The following is a 20,838-nucleotide window of genomic DNA, read 5'->3' on the forward strand; positions in this document are numbered from 1 at the left end:
AATTAAAACTGGTGATACAGGAAGTCTGTTATGCTCAACTTTGCTTCTATTTATGTCTTGATTCTTTTTGTCATTATTGTGTTGCCTGTATCGTTGAGTTGAAAATAAAATAGCATTTATTGTTTTATTATTATTTTTGGACACAATTTTTTCCAACTTAAAAAAACATTTTTCACCCCCAACATTTCTTTCCATCAAATTTTCGACCCAACTTTTTTCCATGACATTTAAACAAATAAAACACATTTCTTTGTCCCAATATATTCTGACTTTATTTTTTGAACAAATATATTTCAACTTTTTTCGATGACATTTTTCGACCTAGCATATTGTGACATTTTGTTTACCACAACTTTCTTCGGCCAAATTTGTTTTGATGTTTTGTTTATGAGATATTTCGACATGATTCTTTTTGTGCTTGTTTTTCAAAAGATTTTTTGTCTCAATATATTTTGACCTTTTTTTCAAAAACTTTTTCGACCAAGATATTTAAACTTTTTTTCAATTACATTTCGTAACACAATATTTTGATTTATTTAGCTTCATTAAGAGCAGCAACAAGGGGACACATAATGATCCTTAGATGTTTTCTAACATTAAAGCGGCTTCAAAAGTGTGTTTGTAATGGCCTGTGTTTTGTAAGTGTTGCATCACATCACATCATCAGGGGAAGAGCTTTTGTTTTTCTTTGTGTTTCTGTTTTTTCTTTTCTCAGCTGTGTCTGTTTCCCCGTTGTCCCTCGTTTCGTCTTCATTCACATGTCGGCTTTTGGCTCGTCTTTCTGTCCAAAATGAGCCACGTTAATTTGTCAAGGACCAGAGAAGGAGGGAAGGAGGAGGGAATAGAGGGATGTTTTATGGGTAACGGGTTCAGAGAAGGAGAAGGTTTGGGAGGAGCAGGAGGGAAACAGCTGCAGTGTCCTCCTCCTCCTCCGTCCAACCTCATGGACAACATCTCTGGGGAGTTTGCCCTGGTTATCAACGGACACAGTCTGGTAAGACTGACACGCCCCCAAACTCACTGATAAAAAACAAGAATTTATCTTTTAGCACTTGAGTCCACAAACCATATTCATTTCAAAGAACTTTTCTTGCGCCGCTACAACTCAGACCTTTTACCGTTCGGCTGTAAAACCTGTCGACCCTCTCTGGTTCTCTGCAGGCCCACGCGCTGGAAGCAGACATGGAGACGGAGTTTGTGTCGACAGCGTGCGCCTGCAAAGCAGTGATCTGCTGCCGAGTCACCCCGCTGCAACCTCCTTTTCAACAAGAGAGTTCTTCATCTGCATCGCACAGGTGTTGTTTTTTGTCCCCTGTGCTGTCCTCGCCGACTATCAGGCCTTTAGTGATTCAGTATATAAAATTATAAAAACTTTTTAAGGATGCTCCACATCTTTCAAGTGAATTGTAATAGATTGCACACAGGTTGATGATTTAGTAATATCAATAAACCATTCAAAATATGTCTACATAATGTAATTAAACAGACATGACAATAGCAATCTTAATCAGTGAAGTTATTAACTTAAATTACAACGCAGCCAATAACACATTTATACATTACCACCGGTTATATACGTGACAAGCCCCAATACGACAATATATTGACTATTGATATAAGACAATATCTTAATAATGTTTTGTGTAGTTGCCTGCTGAATTCCTTTTGCTACCATTGAGATCATCATGTAAAGATGTCTAGTCACGGTGTATTGTTAGTTCTTGTGAAATGCTGTAAAATCCAGACACGCATTTGCTAATGTGTGTGTCTGTGTGCGTGCGATCGGGAGTGCAGGTAGTGCTCAGAGCACATTGTTGCAACCAGTCGCGTGGTTAATGATTGCACTGGCGACAACAACATGCGTGTGCATGCAAAAGAGTGTAGACTACACAGTGACAAACGAGACGACTAAAGAGTTCTTTTGTCACATAAAATACCACATATGTGTGTTTTACTTTCTGTTTTAACACAAAGTTGCCGGGTAATATTAACCTAATTTCATTTTATGCCCCACAGCAGTGTGGTCATTTCTACCTCACACTCAGGTTGCTACTTAAAATAACATTTTCATGGACACAGTTTGATCCTCTCATTTGAACGAAAGATGACGAGTTTATTGACCACCGTTCGACAGTACATTCATTTCGGGCCTTTTGGACGCTCACGTATAATATCAACCCTACTTGAGTAAGAATCCATAATTGACAGCAGCATTTGCAACACAGGTGGAATGTTGTGCGTTGATGGATCAGGGAACATAGTAGCTTCAGGGGACCTAAATGGTGACATATTTAAGGCATCATTATCCCAAAACACATTCCCTTTATGCACGGACAAATTTAAAGCACTTGAAATAGCGGTTTGACCATTCACCTTTTGCCCATGTGTGACCTCAAGTCAGCTTCTGGCACTTTGTCAACATGATTTGTGCCTTTTTCCAGATGAAAACAACACAGCTTCAAAAAGGAGAAAAAAAGCACTGAGAGCATCCTTTAAGGGCAACTCAACTAGAACATCATAAAACACATCAATATGATGCAAAAAGAAAGGAAAACGTTCGATGTGAAGTTACAAGTGAGACAAAACTAATGGGAGCTGAAACATTTTGTGCAGTGTTCTGTAAAGTAAAGCACCGTTCTCACTGAGAACTATAAGGAACAAAACACTTTTAAAAAGAAGGCCTGAACTTCACTTATTGAAGGTTGTTAGTCTGCACATTCACTCAACCTATTGCTTTTTTTTGATATTGAAGGAAGCTTGATTGTGAGCGAGCCCTGACTTGAAACAAAGAAAAAGTGGAAATAATCATTAACATCATTAACAGGATGTTACCTTTTCCTGCACCTGCTGCTTTTCTTCAGTTAAATACTGTACATATTGTTATGTTCTAGTCATTCATGAACAGCAATCTCATACCATGGGAACACATGTACCGCCTCTAAATCCCAATTCATAGTTGCAGATTAGGAAATGTCACTTTTCCCTATATTATTATACAAGCTTCAGTTGGGAAACAGAGAGGAATGACAGTCTTTGAACAGTCTGCTCTTCGTGTCTCAGTGTCTCTCCAGGAAAGCGCGCAACACATCCCATTTGTGTGCATACATGTAAGTGGACAACAGTGGAAAATGTATTTCCCTATGTATTCTAAAAGGTTCCCTCATTCTGTCTGGTTTCCATAGGAACAGAGGGCGGGCGGGGGCTGTTGGATGCAGCAGCCCGAGCCCTCCAACGGAACAGAGCCTCCTGTTGGAGAGAAGAAGGGAGGCGTCGACGTGTATTACTTTAGACGTGCCGTTATTGATGAAACGTGAAAATACAATCACTGAAACTCACCTGCACGGCGCCCAGAGTGCTTGACCAGCCTCCAGGCGAGTCTCCCCCCTGGGACCTCCGGGCCGCGCGGGCGAGGCCTTCAGCATTGGCGGCCTGGGCTGAACCCCGAGGCGCCGCCGCCAAAGCAGCTGCCAGGCTTTGTGCAGGAGCAGTCTGTGCGTTTTGGGCAGGCGTTGCGCCCGTCTCCTCCTCGATGGTCGTGTCTTGCGAGCCGCCCAGAACAGAGGAGGAGTTTGAAAGTGGCGGCACTGACCCGGACACGCAGCTGGGGGCTGGGCTGCTCTCCCCGGAGGCGCTGGGAGGAGTTTGGACGTGCGTAGGTTTCTTCCTGCGCAGCGTGTCGATCCAGCCGGAGCTGTGTCTGGACGCGAAGCTGGCCAAGGCCAGGGAAGAGAGACGCATGTTCTTTCCGGAAGTGATCAGCTCTCCAAACCCTTCCTGGTGGGCAAAGGCGTAGCCCGACCTCCTCGAACCGCCGCGAGCACCCAGACGGCCGTCTGACACACTGCCCAGCCCACGTCTCCCACCTTCGCCGCTGCAATCTATCGGCTTGCGCTTCTTCTGCCGCACCAGCTGAGTGTAGCGCACCTGGAGGAGGAACATGAACACTCAGTTCATAGTAAGTATCAGCATGTATATCAGTTGATAAATTAGACCAAATAAACGCGTTTGGGGTTCACAAACAGCTGTATGCGATCCTTTCTTGCTACATTATATTTTAAATAGACAGAATCGCAGATACAGATGTTTAATAAGAGATTATAGAAGAGATTCTGCTAATTAGTTCTGATGGCTTGAGACAAAGAGCCGCACGCAGAGCTTGTATACTATGAAGTACCTTGATTTATTAGGGTACACTGATTAAGTCAATATTTGCAGAGTGCTTTTAGTGCACGGTAAGCCTGAACTCTTCTTCAGACACACACACACACACACACTCACGGATACATGTTCGGTACGTGTGCAGTTAATCATTGTCTGGGACCAAGACCAGTTTCAGTTTGGCATTTCAAACTGAAACTGTTTAGAAGATGAGACACATGTTGCAAAGAAGATTTGCAACATCAGTGTTAGAGATGTTGTGTTTGTGTGTGTTGTCTCACCGTGTCTGAGAGCTGAGGTTTGAGGTCCACCTTAAGGAAGCGGAATGCCAAAACTGGAACTATGCATATTGTTGTCGCCAGTGCGATCGTTAACCACACGACTGGTTGCAACAATGTACTCTGAGCACTACCTGCACTCACAATCGCACGCACACAAACACACACATTAGCAAATGCGTGTCCGGATTTTACAGCATTTAACATATACTAAGAATGCACAGTGACTAGACATCTTTACATGATGATCTTAATATTTCATTTTTTAATTATTATTATCAAGTTTCTATAACTGTATAAACCAAACTTAATTTTAGCTTTGACATTTGAGAATCAGTCAATGTGTCTGTCTGTTACAACAAGAAGAGGGGACCGACCTACAAAGTGGAACTGATTGGGAAAGATCAGGAACAGGGTCTGACTGTGCAGAGCGAGCATGATGGAGAAGTAGGAGCCCAGAGACCCCCACACAAACACGTGGTTGATAACAGTCCAGAAGCCTGTGTCAAGAGCGATCTACACCATCGGACACAGACACACATGCAGAGATAAAACAGAATGCTGGTGCAGGCGATAGCTAAACATTCAGGTTGCGCGCTGTGATCAAAGCCACACTGGACTCTCTCACCTGTACACTGACCACAATGACCAGGGCGGTTGCCGTGGTGACCGCAAAGGTCTGGTAGTCGGCGAGGGGCTCTCCGGTGCTCTGAGTGGCGTCGGACAGGACAGCACAGGGGACAAAAAACAGCACCACTGACGTGTAGATGCCCTGAGCGATGCAGATGAAGAACTCTCTCTTGTTGAAAAGGAGGTTGAGCTGCCCGGGCTCGTACAGTTTGGGATACTCTAAACTTCTCTGGTCAGGAACATCCTACAGAGGAAAGATTAAATAATCACAATATTCTGAATATCATAATTTAATTCATTGCAATCCAAGTTTTTTCCAATTGTGAACCTTATTTCAGCACTACAGGAGCAGTTATAGACATTCATAGTCAGACATTCTTTTAAGTCAATACACTTCATCCTCTGGATTCACTTACATACTGTTCGTGTGGTTCTCTTCAATTTAATGGAAAGAATACAGCATGCGCAGTATGCTTGAACAGACCTGGTCAAATATCCCCATGGCCAGCACAGGGAGGGATGTGTAGACAATGTTGTAGAGAGTGATGAAGTACTGATCATACACCGTCTACAAGAAAGAGGAAATGGACACAGGCAAAAAGAAAATCATGACCACAGTTACCAGATGGTTGAGATGGTTGATGTCTTTATGAGCCCTACTGTCAGACCTGTGCAGAGAAGCCACAGAAGAAGCCAAACCAGAAATGCACCATGGTGAATGCAAAGTTCTTGTAGAAGAAGTAGCAGAGGAAACGGCACATGCGCAGGTAGGACCAGCGGCCGTGCACCAACAGGAGGCGCTGAAGGAAGCGGAACTGGGAGAAGGAGTAGTCACTGGCCAGCACGGCCTGGATGCCCTCCTGACCTGAGATTCCTACTCCGATGTGAGCACCTGATGGATTGGAGAGAGGACACAGAGAGATTGAAAAGTTAAAAATCATTGACAAAAAAACAACTGGATTGTTTATTTTTTTTGATGGTGAATTGTATCCACTTGAAGGGACAAGCAACTATTAGAAATTACAGGAGAAAGCATGTTAGCTCACATTATCACAAGCCAAAGGCAAGTTTAGTTTACACAATAAAAGCTCCTTCACCTACATGCATCAGGGTTGACTTTACAAACATTTTTGGACAGAGACCTGAATACGTTTGTAAAATCTTGGTATAAAGTGTTACTTCAAGAAACATTTCACCCCAGTGAGAATATTGTTTAGCACTGGGAAGACAAAAACACCTTTCATACATTGTATTCAGATGCTCGTTATGAGATTTAAAGAGCATAAATCACAGGATGTGAACCAACCCCACCCATCGCTTGCATAAATTTTGACTTGCATAAATCCAGTTGAAGAAACATGCACATGTACATGTTGACATGAAATACATCCACAGGCGAACACACGAGGTGATGCAACACTTTCATAACACAGACTATTACAAACGCACTTAGAGAAGCAGAACCTTTCCCTTTGAAGCAGCTTTCATGTTAGAAAACATCTTATGACCATTCTACTTGTTGCGGCTCTTTTAATTTCATTAAATGTAATTATTCAAGTCTCAAGTTTAGAATTCAAAACACATTTTCCCAAGTTAAGTTTGACATATTTGTTGGGTTTGATAATTGAGAAGCTAAATACAATGTTCCCTTTGCACAGATGAGTTCATCGATGCTAAAGTAAGACACATTTCCACACCACATTCTACTAGTCATCACTACTAGTAGATAAAACATTTAGATCAAATATTTGTTCCAGATTTCTGCTGAGGCTTTTCGTTTCCTAACGGTAGACACTAGCAGCCCCCGTAGTTAAACCCCACTTCTCCCTTATCCTCCGTGACTGCACCACCTACTTTTTATCATGCTAACGTCATTAGCTCCGTCTCCTATAGCCAAAGTGACGGCCTTCTTGTGTTTCTTGATGAGCTCCACCACCTGAGCTTTCTGCAGCGGAGTGACTCGGCAGCAGATCACTGCTTTGCAGGCGCACGCTGTCGACACAAACTCCGTCTCCATGTCTGCTTCCAGCGCGTGGGCCTGCAGAGAACCAGAGAGGGTCGACAGGTTTTACAGCCGAACGGTAAAAGGTCTGAGTTGTAGCGGCGCAAGAAAAGTTCTTTGAGATGAATATGGTTTGTGGACTCAAGTGCTAAAAGATGAATTCTTGTTTTTTATCAGTGAGTTTGGGGGCGTGTCAGTCTTACCAGACTGTGTCCGTTGATAACCAGGGCAAACTCCCCAGAGATGTTGTCCATGAGGTTGGACGGAGGAGGAGGAGGACACTGCAGCTGTTTCCCTCCTGCTCCTCCCAAACCTTCTCCTTCTCTGAACCCGTTACCCATAAAACATCCCTCTATTCCCTCCTCCTTCCCTCCTTCTCTGGTCCTTGACAACTCAATCATCCTCTCCCTCGCCCTCCTGGAGATGAACACAAACAAACCCGACATTAACGTGGCTCATTTTGGACAGAAAGACGAGCCAAAAGCTGACATGTGAATGAAGACTGCAGTGGCTAAATGAAAGCTTAGGTAAATACGTTAGTAAGACATGTTAAGTAGTTGGCAAACTGCTACGCCACCTGCTCTCTCGTGCATACACTTCTTAGTTATTTTCTGATTCTATGGCCTTTTCTCATTTGTGTCTATCCTAGAGTGTAGAGAGACGCAGACAAACAGACTAACCTGAGCTCCTGACGTACGCTGTGGACAGTGTTTCCACTGATGATGAACACCTCGGGCATGTCGTCTGTCAGCATCTTGCAGGAGTAGCCTATGTTGACAGCCGTCTCTGTGAGGAACAGAGTAGGTAACTCAAGTGCAGTTAACAGCCAATCATGTTGTGGATTTAAGACAAAGCCAGATTTACAGTTATGGTGAACATAAGTCTACTTGAAAATGCTAATAATGCTAATGCAAATTAAACATTAAGATGCATGCTGGAGAAAATTGATGTAGAATCTCATCGTTCCCTCTGCCAGTTTATCTGGTTTTATTTACTATACTTTATTTTTGGAGTTACCCTTTTGCGAATTATCATTTTTATTTAAACAACGGTGTGCAAATTGAGGCTTGTAAGTGTGTGTAAAAGTGGACGTGTCTCACCCTGCTTGTCTCCAGTGAGAACCCAAATCTTAATGTTAGCCAGAGAGAGGACTGCAATGGTTTCTGGGACGCCTTCTTGCAGCTTGTCCTCTATAGCTGTGGCACCCAGCAGCTAGACACACACATTAATTCCAGTTACCATGCGAGCAGAACATTTAACATTTAACGGCTTACTTTCATATCCATTCATTAACTTGACAATCAGTGAATTAAAATACTTCACTAAGAAAATATCATGTTCCGCTCCAGTTAAGGAGACAAATTTCAGTGCATTTTCATTTCGTCTGCAGTGAGAAGTTTGCATAAATGGTATGAAAAACAAATGACTTAATGTTCCAGATAGAAAATGAAGGTCACTCACACACACACACACACACACACATGGATGCACACACTGTCAAGCCAAGTAACGAACCATCATGTCCTGTTCTATGTGCTCATAAGCGGCTGCCAGTCGGTCCTCTCTGCAGCTGGTGGCCTTGTCAGCGCAGCAGTAGCTCTCTGACCAGGCTTCCCACTCGTCCTCTGACAGGTCCCTGTAGGCCAGGGCCAGCGTCCGCAAGCCATCGGCTGCATACTCCTGGAAACAGAACACACATTATACACACAGGCGTGCACAAGCGTAGAAATATGCAAACATTTTGACATGAAGGAAAACACAATGGTCAACAGAACTCTATTTCACTATTGAAACAGTCCAAATATATCTGTCTGCCACAGGCCAAGTTGATTTACCTTATCTGGGAAAATTATGAGATACTTGCTTACCTTTTGCAAAGAATACAGACGCTAGATGGCAGTAAAATTGCACCCATCCTCCTGAGTCTACTCACATGGAGGTGGTCGGAGGTGACGTTCATCAGTTCCTGTTCACAGGGGTGGAGTCTCTCCAGCAGCACGGTGTCAGCTCCTTTACAGTACAGACAGATCCGGCCCTCTGGGTCACGCACTAGGTAAAATGAAGAGAAAATACTTCAAGAAATCCATACAACTCTTCCATCGCCTTCAAACTGTAGCACTATTCAGACCCTCCTCTTTCTCATGTCATCCGTGCATGGAGTGGATTTATGACCGGCTATTTCTGGGCGTTTTTCCAGCAACAAGTTAATCTTTGATGAGGTATAAACATAAACATGGCTAATCTCCTGTCTGCTTGATTTATAACAATTTCAACATATCATGTGCTGCTGCAATCAAAGCCTGTTCTCTTGATGTTATGGTATATGCTCATAGTTATAATAACTATAACTATTGTGAATAGGTAATAATGTTTCATGCATACATGCATTATGAGAATCATAGGAGGAAAACACACTTTAAGTGAGAGTCCGACTATATAGTATGTGGGAAATTGCAGAGAGCATTCTTTAAATCTTTTTTCAGCTTTTTAATATAAATAAAAATGTCCTATTTTTTCTTTACTAAAAACAAACACCTGATTCTTTATTTTTGTAAAGTGAACATGATGATCCCTGCACACCTATAACAGACATCCTTTTGCGTATGTTATTAAAATCCAATATGGCAAGAAGGGTGTAGGTGACAGGCCGCCCCATCTCCGTCGTGGTGATCGTCCCCGGTGTTCGGGAGCGAAACACAAAGCCAAAGTTTCGGGCTGCGGTCACTAGAGCCCCCTCGTCTGGCGACTGCGCCTTGTAGACCAGCTCTCCTATAGACGGACAAAGAACACGATGATGAATAATGGCCCAAAGGAATAACCTCCACATGGTGTGTTGGGTGTCAATGTTTGCCTCCATTTGACCGTCTACATACCCCCCCTCCCCCGGCTTACCCTCGCTCTTCTCCTCACTCATGACGGTGTGACAGAGGGAGAGCAGGCGGAAAAACTTGTGCGTGTGTGCGTCTCCCACTTTCACCGATTCCAGCAGGGTGTCGTCGTAGAAACAGAAGTCTGGGTCCGCCAGGGGGTTGAAGGGAGTGAAGTCCAGTCTCTGAAGATAAAACGGCGAGCGAAGGACTTTGGTGACGTGTCATAAACTAGCAGTAGACTCTTATGCACGTGTATGAACGAGTGTTTCGGCAAAACGCAACATGAGCGGCTGCTTACCTTTGGCCGAGGTTCCAACGGGTCTGGCCCTTCACCTGTCAGCGACACACACGTTGGTGATTACACACACTGGCCACTTTACAGGCACACCTGTACAATCTAACGCAATCAAAAGGTTTATGATAGCTGAAATGGTTTTGTTGACGATGTCATAGAGGTGTGATTTTAATGGTGTATATAAGTATTTGTTAAGTGATGGTGTTGTACTGGACTGCAGTATCTATCGAGGCATTTCCATATTCAAGCTCCAATGTATGTAAATGGAAAAAATATAATTTAGTCCATAACAGCTGAAGCAGCCACCAAGTGCATAGATGCATGTGTGTGTGTGTGTGTGTGTGTGCACTAACCGTAAGTCTGTCCATTGATGGAGCACTTATTGAAGGTCATGATGTTCTGAGTTAAAGTTCCAGTCTTGTCACTGAAGATGTATTCAACCTAAGGGACACACATTAGTTGATCTAAATCCTTAAAGTAAGATTAAAGCTTTGTCAAAACTATGAATGTGAGTCAAACAAGCGTGTAATAACAACATCACACGCACACAATGCATTGGCAGTATTGATGCCCACCTGGCCTAGTTCCTCATTCAGAGTGGTGGTCCGGGCTTCCGCCGCTGTGTTACACTGTGAGCAGAACATCTCCTGGTCCCAGTTAATGAAGTAGCTGTGACCCAGCCTGATCACCTCCACACTGGTACACAGGACAGGTGACCAAGGGACATGATTACAACAGTGAAGTGAGCCTTTAGAGGTCAGAGAGAGGACGACAAAAATTCCCACGCAGAACAAAAAGTGATGGTTTAGAAATGAGGGGAGGAGAGGAAACAATAATAATAAAAATGTCTAATACAAAGAGTAATGTAAAACAGTGTGATGAACACAACTGTCCGCTAAAAATGCCCTTTTCTGTGACCTATTGTCTTTCATCACTCCTCTACATACGCTTTGTATTTTTCTAAGTACGTCTTGGACTTCTCCTCACCTCACATACAGAGAGATTGGTACCACGGTGTTTAAAATGATGACGTAAGACCAGAAGGAGAGGAAGGCCGAGAACAGGAAGTTGTCCACAGAGGGGTCCCAGGGAAGATAGCTCTGAAACAGGGAGCCCACCTCTCTCTCCCACACCGCGTTACCCACCGCCAGGATCACACCCATACACACCAGGAAGCCAAAGATCTGACAGAAATACGCAGATGCAGAGACTTAACGATCAAGCGTCAGAAAAAGCACCCTCATACCGAACATTCGGATCTCTTAGCCAGTCAATAGTGGCTGTTTGAGCCGTAAAAACGAGGGGTTTTGGGGGGGTCCTACCCAGAGGACCAGAGTGTTCATAAGCCGGTCGATGCTGGTCCGCTTAAACTTGGTGCTACCGCTGTTCTGCATTAGCTTGGTGTCTGGGCCTGAGGAAAGTAACGGGGAAAGTTAGACCTCTTGCTCACACCAGATACGTACTTTCACACACAGATACTGTCGGACACACACAGGACCTGCGAAGATAACCAGGCCGTAGCAGGTCTCCGTGTTGCGGAGGACGCATCCTCGTAGCAGCATGTTCTGGTTCGTAAGGGTGTATTTCTTGTCTCTCCAGTACAGAGTCCCGCAGAAACGATCCAGCTTGTTGTTGGGGGGCTCGCACACTACTTCACCTTCAAACACACACACACAAATCAAATGCCATATCATAGATGTACACCAAATCCAATGGCACCACCACTACGATATAGTGTTGACTTAATCATCAGGCTGCAGTGAGGCATTTTCTGTGCGTGCTGCTGTGCTGTGCGCACATAAAAGGATTGTGCTGTGTGAAACCAGTGGGCGGGTGAGGACGGGCTGTTGTTAAATGCTGGCAGGAGACGGCAGAAAGAAAGTGTGTGCGCGTGTGCAGATTGTGGGTGTTTTCGGTGTTCATGTGCGAGGGTGTGAAGGTGGATAATGTTTGTGTTCTACACTGCAACCGGTTGACCTATATATTATCAAGAAGAGAAGGAGAGCCAGACCATAAATCAAAATAGGGGGAGGAGTTTTTCCTCAGGAACTCACCATCGAATGAAGCCAAGTTGTTCTGGTCCGCGAGTTCATTTGTCACTGAGACGGACTGACGAACCTTCATGTTGGTCTCTCTGCAAGACAATAACGCACGCAGCCGTTAGATGTCTCGTGTCCTGTTCCTTCTGCAGATGGTGAGGTACTTTGAGTCGATAGGTAAACTGTGGTGTTTCTTCTGACCCGTCCAGCTCGGCCGTCTCAATGTAACAGAGCCCATGAGGTTCGCTGCTGGACAGCAGCAGCAGGTCAGCCTGTAATTACACACGTTATTAGAACATCGATTGCGTGATCTGATGGCACAGGAACAGAACTAGTGAGCCCCAGGTGGCACAGCGATGATGGAAGCAACGGGCTTTTTGCTTTACAGTAGCAATAACCACCATGCATGTAAATTAAGACTTTTAAGGATACTAATCGGTTGGGGGATGAAGTTTTGATTTCAAATGGGCCTACCCAGAATACTCATTCCTGTGAGTGTGTGTTTGTGCATGTAAAATATGTAGATGTGGACACAGACTCACTGCCACAAACTGCTTATTTTCCAGTTTGATGATATCCCCCACTCGGACGTTCATCCACTTTTCATTCTGTAGCCTGAAACAGAGAAACAAAGTAAAAATAGTGAGTTAGAGAAGCTGAGCAGGTGTTGGGATTTAGGAAACCTTGCAGAGAAAACTTTACTGAGGTGCAAATGGATGACAGGGAACTCACAAGCCACGGATGAGGACCTGAGACTGCCGATTGTTCACTTGGTTGTCACTTTTGTGACGAAACTGCCGGACACAAAGATCATTGTGAGCTTTTCAAGAACCGAGTCAAGCGTATCATGCTGGAGAACCTCCTTGTAAGTTTCTCCCAGAAATGGCAGGTGCCTCTGTCCTACATTTTACTGTGATTTCACAAAATGATTTGAGTATGAGGTGATTAGGGAATCATGCTCACATAGTCATCTGTTGCATCCTTCACTGCAGTGATGCTCAGCACCAAAGCTAAAGGCACAATGGTAGTGAACCAGGAGAGGGAGGAGATCTGAGGTATTAGCTATACAGAGACAGAGAAGGTTGGTCTGCAGATTACTTTTGTAAAAGGACATAAAGGCAGTGTGCAATTCAGAGACAAATACATCTGACCCAAACTGCACAGATCGCTCAGCGAGCAGTAAAGTGGTAAATCCCAAAAGTCGGATGATAACTGTGAAACCATTTTGGAGCTTGTGAACGATGAGTTGGCTGTGAAAGGCGAAATGGGATGTGTTTATTCCAGGAAAGTCATGCTTTTGTCCCTCTCTGACCTTCACTTACCTGAAGTATGAGCAAGAAAAGGAAGTAGGTATTGGCTACTTCCTGGAACTGCTCGAACAAGTTGACGGGCAGAAAGGTGACGATGTTGTACTTGGATGTCATAATGCAGTTACTCTGGAGAAGCAGAGGGGGATTCATCATATGGACTAGCAATTTCAGTGAATAGCTTCAAAGATGAAAATGTCATCTATACTATTATGAACATTATTTACAATACGGAAAGGAGAAAATGTTCTTACCGCATACTGGAACTTCTCATTGTACTCTCTGTCATTGGCTCTGACCCGTCTCTCCTCCTCTAAAGACACAAGGCACGAAATAATTCATCCAAGGATAAAATCAACACTAAAGTATACAGAAATGTCTGTGCGTCAAAGTGGATAAAAAGACCATTGTTAATCCTTCAGAGTTTCCATCCCAGTGAAAGACTCTGGCGACCTAGACAGTTGAAGAGACCAAAGGTCCGCCATGTTTGTGCATGTATTTATAAACCAATGAAGCTGGAGTTGTCTGCTAGAAGTTGTTTTCTTAGTATTGACTCACACACAATCATTCTGTCTCACACACACCGATTATCTCTGATCTTTAATCATCTGCTGCTTCCGTCTCTTTCTAATCTGCACAAACGCAACACGCAGCCACAGATGTGCATCTGTATACCTCAAGAAGAGTATTGACACCCATCACAGATAGTCACAGATGAGGAACAACATCGACAACCCGTATGAACTAAATCCGTAGAGAATGGAAGCAAAAGAGCAAAATCCCTCCTGAGCCGCAGCTCTTCATCCTCTTGCTGTTTTAAGGTTTCTATTTATGCTGAAGTAAGGCAGTTTGGGAGTTCCCCTCCTCCTCCACCAGGCCTGCCTCCTCTAATATGGACGAGACTGCTTTTTAAAATAAATGACTGGCCTGTTTTGCAGAGAGATGTACACAGTTCACAAGCACAAACGCACACACACACACCTTTTGCAAAGACTTACTGTAGCTGTGAAACCACAAAGTCCTTTGACAGAGAGGCAAAGAGGCGCCAAAGGAAGGGACATCACGCAACAGAGGCCCCATAATCAAATGCATAACAATAAACAAAGACCATGTGGTTTCCTGTTTCTGCAGCACTGTGAAGCCCGTATCGGTTCGTGCTTTACCAAATAAACTGGCCTCTTAAAGAGATGAGCTGAGTTCCTCTTTGTTGTTTACAGGAGTTTTCACTCCGGAAGGCTCAGCTGTTGTCAAAGTGGATTGGTCATTTCACAAAACACAAATTATTTCTGGCCTTGTTTCAATTGATGACAAGAATACCTCAATTAGTGGACAAAATCCACAGTGTTAACATAGGAATATTGTAATATTATGTATTTCTGGTTACTGTCATATAATTATGTATTTACATGAATAGACATTTAGTGGATATTTACTCATTTTGTAATGAGAAGACGTTTATTGATGAATTACCATAAAGTTGTTTGACATAACCACCATGCTGATTACACAGAAAAAGAATCAATCAATTCTGTCCGTGCTCTTTCCTTTTCCCTCTGGCACCTCTCCAAACTACCTGAAGGTTGTGATGTTATCTTACGCCTTCTAGGGGAAAGTGTTCATCAGACAGATCTGTCTGACAGGCAGCGGAGAGACCTGGAAGCCTCCACGGGGAGGCCGAGGTGCTTGTGCGAGGTCAGCACGCAGACACCGAGGCTTCCGAGCACCTGATGTCAGGACCGCGCGGTGTTTGTCCCAACTGTGCCAGCTGACCAACCCCAGCAGAATGCACGAGCATCTTTAGCAGGACGCCCATTAAGTGTTTAATGTCTCTGACAGCTTCAAGGGCACTGCAGAGTAGATGCTACACAGCAAGTCTGCATCAATCTATAAAGCTCCATTACTGTGGAACTTTCAGTTGCAGGCTTTCCATAATCAGCTGGGACACAAGGTAGTACATCAATATTGATTCAAAACAAATGACTTAATAGCACACCGTCGGACATAGAATGACGAACTGTCTCTTTTTCTTCCATAACTGTCTCTTTAACACTCTTCCCCCTATGGCTGGACGACACGTGCCACAGCGCACGACCTCCTTATGTCTCCATGAGCGGCAGCACAACAGCACAGCGAACAGAGGCTGAAGTCATGACAGTAATGACCAAAGAGCTGTCCGAGCTATGGGAAATGCTGTAGTCACTGCCGTGGCTGAAGGTAGGATCGGATCCAGCGCAGACGAGATCATCACTCGCTGTGTGTCATTTAATTAGATGAGGATGGGATGGCAGAATTTTCTGCAGTCATGCGCGTGCATGCGCACACATATACACACACATATACACACACACACGATGATCTAATTAGTTGGGAAACAATGTGGGTGAAATTGTGACAGAGTGGTGGGCTGGAGGTCAAATCAAGGTGCACAGCTGTGATAGTTAAGCGAAGGAATCGGGATACAGATGAGGACAGCGATGAGATCGCAGAGGCTGGCGCCTGGATGATTGATCAGTGCGTCAGACAGCAGAGACAACAAGGATATCACTCTAGTTATTGAGGCACAAATCACATTCAGATGGACCCAGTTTTGTTTACACACAAACATAACCAGCACTAAACTGCAGGGAAACAGCTAAAACGGAGCGACGACGTTGAGGCACATTGTACAGGGCGTCTCTTAATATTGGGATATGAAACTGAAAAATAAGAAGAATCACAAACAGTAGGAGACATTAAGACACTAAGTATGAAGATGAAGAATGAGAATTACTATAATTAATTGACTAATGTCAGGGGCTGATGTTTAAAAAACACAGCACAAAAGCTAAATATGCCTTAGACCTATAATATTAAGTCTGTAAGATGTGATGATACGTATTATAATGAGGTTAAAGCTACAGTGTACACGCAATGAAAGTTCAGTTGGGATGAGGAGGAGGAATATGTTTCAGATGCAGTTTGTGCAATCAACAGCCTCCTAATGATCATGATGATGACAACGACAGTGAAGACTAATAATAATAATAATAATAATAATAATAATAATAACTAAGCTGAATCAAATGCAGGCTTAACTGTCACACAAACTCGTACCTGCCCCCTTCTTTTTCGATTTTGCTCCATTTAGTCCTTTCTGTTTCTTTCTTTTAAGGGGAAGAACGAGTGGAAACCATTTCTCCGGGATTTCGGCTGGTATTGTCATCTTGACTTTTTCCAGCAGTCCGCAGCTGGACGGCTGTAAATACGACGTGCGCTATTTCAATGACCGTCGCATCGCCGCAAAGACACGGGCTCCACAGTAACAACTTCGGTCAAGTTGGATGAACCGCTCGCCGTCCCATCCTCGCCTCTGCGTGGATTCCTCTCTCGCCTCCTCGGGCACGCATGCGCACACGCACGCTCAGTCATTTGTTCCCTATTCTCTCTCTCCTGCCGCAGAAACACTGATGTCATTTATTTTTCTGCAACGTCACATTCGGATTCGTCGCTGTTCGCCAGCATGAGTTCTGCGATTGTAAAACACGAAGGTTGTAGACGTGTTTGGGTAATAGGGTAATGTAGACAACTTTCGTGTCGATGACGTACACACGTAAATTAAAAGTGTTTTTTATTATTTTATTTTTTTAGCAATTCTGCTGCACAGCAGGCTCATCAATTCACCGACGCACCAATGTGCAAAGTCTGCACCGTCAGCGTTCAAGTCTCATCCACAACATAAACACCGCCCGCTGCGAGCGTTACGTCACCACACGAGTTTGGGTAATGACGTCAGCTAACCGTCTCTGCAAGGACTTCGCAGATGAGCGAGTCGCCGGCATTCCGGACATTAAAGTACGAGCACATTGCAGAGCTGCCGTGGCGTTGGGAGCCCAAGTGGCTGGTGCAGTTTGCACAGTTTCCTGCACGTCATGAAGGAGAAGGTGCACTGCAGTGGACGCGGGCAGGCAGGTGCCTGTGCATGTGCTGCAAGGCGAGCCTCGTGCAGATACATCGCAGATACTTTTAAATACATTACCCGTTTTTTTGTTTATGTAGGATTCAAATATTTTGAAGAACACACAAACGAATGATATATTTCTGTAACAGAAACGATATGCACATTTTCCTATTTCTTTACATTTTCATGAATATGCTTTCATTCCTAGTTGAAAATACATTCACAGTTGCCTGTAACGATGCAATTCAATTGTGCGTCCCTATAATAAAAACTACCATCAGTACTTTTCCTCTCCTCGTGTGTGGCGGAGTCAACTACCTGTTTGGACCTTACACCGCCCCCACATAATGTCACACAAACAGGGGCAGAAATTATGAATAGCCCATGTGGCTTCAATGTATCACAATTAGGGTTTAGCGAAACAAATTCTAATTTTAACTCACCGGGCAAGAAAATTAACCTTATTTATTTCTTAGTCATACTGACATACACTGACATATACACCCACGCAGGCAGTGATAGACCAATATAGTGTGATGAAACTGAAAATGTATTTAGAGAGAACAGGCACGATCGTTGTGAGTGGACCGCATGCTTCATCAGGACTCTTATGCACCCCGGAACTACAACCTGTGTATCAGCTTCACTCCAAAAACGTAAATAGAGATGACACCAACTTTACAATTAAACTTCACATTTTAAAATGTCACTGATGCTTTGATCTCGGAGGCTTTGTCTTCAAACCCTGCGTGGGTTAAAGGACCATAACCATATTACCGTGGTCCCATTTGCAGTAGGCAATATCTAAACTGACTGTGGGTATTTCAAGGTTACATTTACATCTGACATCTTATAAGAGCGTCTCATGTCAAATAAACACTCACGTGCGTAAGAATGCAAACAAAATTCAGTGTTTTCAGTCATCACCAGAGAGGACGCTGTGTATCTGGACGTATACAGATGTTCCTCTATAATAGGTATCGCCTGCTCAGCATACTCCTAATGCATTGCTGAACACCTAGTTTGGGAAATTTAATTACAATCTATCCACTGTACATCCTGTGTGCATTTAAGTGCTTATCTGACGACAATCCAGTCACTACGTCACTTGTTTACACCAAGTAGAAGTCGACTGTGCGTTTTCTTCAGATCATTCACCATTATCAAACCCCAGCTGTAGCTCCCCTGAATGCACAAGTGATGAGTGTGTTGAGTCCGCTACTGACCTGGAGGAGGCTTCTTCCTGAACATCTCCACTCTGCTGCTCTCTTTCTGCAATGGCCCATGGGATTGTCTGCAGAGGGAGAAGACAGGGAATGAAGATGAGAAGCAGCAAACAAATTAAGTGGTAAGCATAAAAAAACACACTGGTTTCTTTCTGACTCACATGCACGTATTCAGGTGATGCACTCTATTTCATTTTTGTCTTCAGGGTGTGAAACACATTCTCATAGAAGAGAAAAAGTGCAAAGTCAATCAGGCATTAAAAACCCATGACACACGCAATCACACACACACACACACACACACACACACACACACACACACACCAGAGGATCTCTGGTCGGCCATAATGAGGAAATGACATTCAGCAGAGAGCTGCATCTGTCTCTGTGGCCCACTTAGTGTCAGGGGACTGGTGGCTGGGGCCAGATCCACTGTCAGTCTCCTCCCACGGTGGATCATAAAGGGTAACGGAGCCGGATTCTTCCCAGCACTCTCAACTTCTCCACTTTCCCCCCACACGCTGAGCTGTTCATACGGCACATCGCGACTGCTTTTCAGTCACTAGTTTTTTATCTCGGCCAACTAATGGAAGAACATGAGGTGGGCCCGAGGCGATGCTTTCAACATCCCCGGCCCCTGGTTTGTAAAGCGAGCTGAAGCAGGTACCACCAGAATGGCAGACGGGGGGCTCGAGGCGGCGAACCTCCGATCAATACTCCCGAGGAAGAGCGCCCTGCCTCTCTCCATGTGAGTTGTGCTGATCAGCTTTCAGCTCCAGTTTCCAGCGGTGCCTCATGCCCGGCCATGCACTCCTCTCTGTGCCCCCCTCACTTTGAACGTGGCACCTCTTTGTGAATCTATCAGAGGTGGTAGAATGAGAGTCTGCAGTTTTCTCTCGCCACTCCGGTCTTCAAGGTGTCCCGTGTCCTGCTCTCGTATAACCCTTTAGTGCTGCAGTGCCCTTATGAAATAAACGAGGGAGACAATGATGTCTGAGCGCTTTATTTGCCCTCTGTGGAGAATTCCCTCGTGTCACCGGAGACGGGCGGACGTTGGGGGAAAATTCGGAGCAGCAAAAATCTTTGATGAAATGTGTGCACAGCAACATTCAAGCTCAGCTTCACATCTTAAACATGACAAAAAACAAACATACACAAACTGTGTATGATATACAGGGGGGTCAATTGATTGAGGGTAAGTCATCATGTGATAATACGTTTAATAAAGGTATCTGGGTTCTTTACATATGCACAAATATTTGCTTCTTGATGATATCTAAACATGAACTTTGCTACAATCAAAATAAAAGCCAATCAATAAATTTAAACAACAAAAGACTCTTATCAAAATGAAATCATTACTTTAAAAGTTGTGTGTTTCCTGGATTTTTAATCCTGCTTTATACTGCCAGGAGATGCAAATACATTTGGGTTGTTATATTGAACTCATTTTAAAATGAACTATTAGTTCACTATTGGTCGCTGTATCAACTTTGGGGAAAAGCACACTGTAGTGCATCAACGAAGTTAATTGAATGAATCAGTAAAAAGCCCCGTTAGACGCGAAAGAGCACGCGGTGATGCGCGGGGTCAGTATCCAACGACATCTGTAACTTTCACTTTGACTTTGGGGAAATGTTCTGAATACAACCAGACTACAGAGAGCTGTATAGACTGTACATATTTACTTTAATGTAACCCGCATTTCCGGACGCAGTAATAAGAGCTGAACACTTCACAGGGAAAACAGAGAGAAACATCAATATTATTTTCAGATGATCAAGTCCTGGACTGCACGGCATCCCGCCTGGTCATGCGTAATGGAGACGGCTAACCACCGCTTCTGCAGGCAGGAAATAGACACCTACCTTCACGAGTTTCTCTTATACGTTGTTTTGTGGGGGAGACCTCCTCGTCGCTTCTCTCTTCGAGGACACGGTGGGGCTTGAGGCGGGAGACCGACCCCCCCCCCCCCGTGACGGGATACCGGGGAGGCGCTGGAGGCACCGCGTCGAGGTGAGGGAGGACTCGGCTCGGGCCACGGGAGAGGAGGGAGGAAGGGGAGGTGGCTTCACCTCCTGCTCTTTCTCCACTTC

General features: G+C 44.3%; 1 protein-coding gene across 3 annotated transcripts; it reads right to left on the bottom strand.

Moving 5' to 3' along the window:
• Positions 1-2,079: 2,079 nt before the first annotated feature.
• Positions 2,080-20,760, bottom strand: atp8b2 (ATPase phospholipid transporting 8B2). Of its 3 annotated transcripts, XM_040165573.2 has the most exons (31): positions 20,611-20,730; positions 18,904-18,963; positions 18,743-18,810; positions 13,834-13,892; positions 13,595-13,708; positions 13,236-13,334; positions 13,005-13,066; positions 12,815-12,887; positions 12,474-12,544; positions 12,288-12,367; positions 11,732-11,890; positions 11,556-11,644; positions 11,221-11,417; positions 10,809-10,929; positions 10,587-10,674; positions 10,237-10,271; positions 9,961-10,120; positions 9,649-9,837; positions 9,002-9,117; positions 8,584-8,748; positions 8,169-8,280; positions 7,749-7,854; positions 7,272-7,485; positions 6,921-7,104; positions 5,735-5,958; positions 5,551-5,634; positions 5,065-5,310; positions 4,814-4,952; positions 4,440-4,570; positions 3,337-3,924; positions 2,080-3,246 (listed from the first exon to the last, which is right to left on the bottom strand). In XM_040165573.2, exons 3-31 carry the CDS (start codon positions 18,765-18,767, stop codon positions 3,148-3,150), a joined length of 4,029 nt encoding a protein of 1,342 aa, XP_040021507.2. In that variant the 5' UTR covers positions 18,768-18,810; positions 18,904-18,963; positions 20,611-20,730; the 3' UTR covers positions 2,080-3,147. The 3 variants fall into 3 exon arrangements, 2 of the variants coding, with proteins under 2 accessions (XP_040021507.2, XP_040021505.2); XR_013453656.1 differs by lacking the exon at positions 18,904-18,963 and having other exon boundaries at positions 4,440-4,566; positions 20,611-20,760; XM_040165571.2 differs by lacking the exon at positions 18,904-18,963 and having other exon boundaries at positions 20,611-20,760.
• Positions 20,761-20,838: the final 78 nt, after the last annotated feature.

The sequence above is a fragment of the Gasterosteus aculeatus genome, chromosome 20 (genome assembly GCF_964276395.1).
Source record: "Gasterosteus aculeatus chromosome 20, fGasAcu3.hap1.1, whole genome shotgun sequence".
NCBI classification, from domain to species: domain Eukaryota; kingdom Metazoa; phylum Chordata; class Actinopteri; order Perciformes; family Gasterosteidae; genus Gasterosteus; species Gasterosteus aculeatus.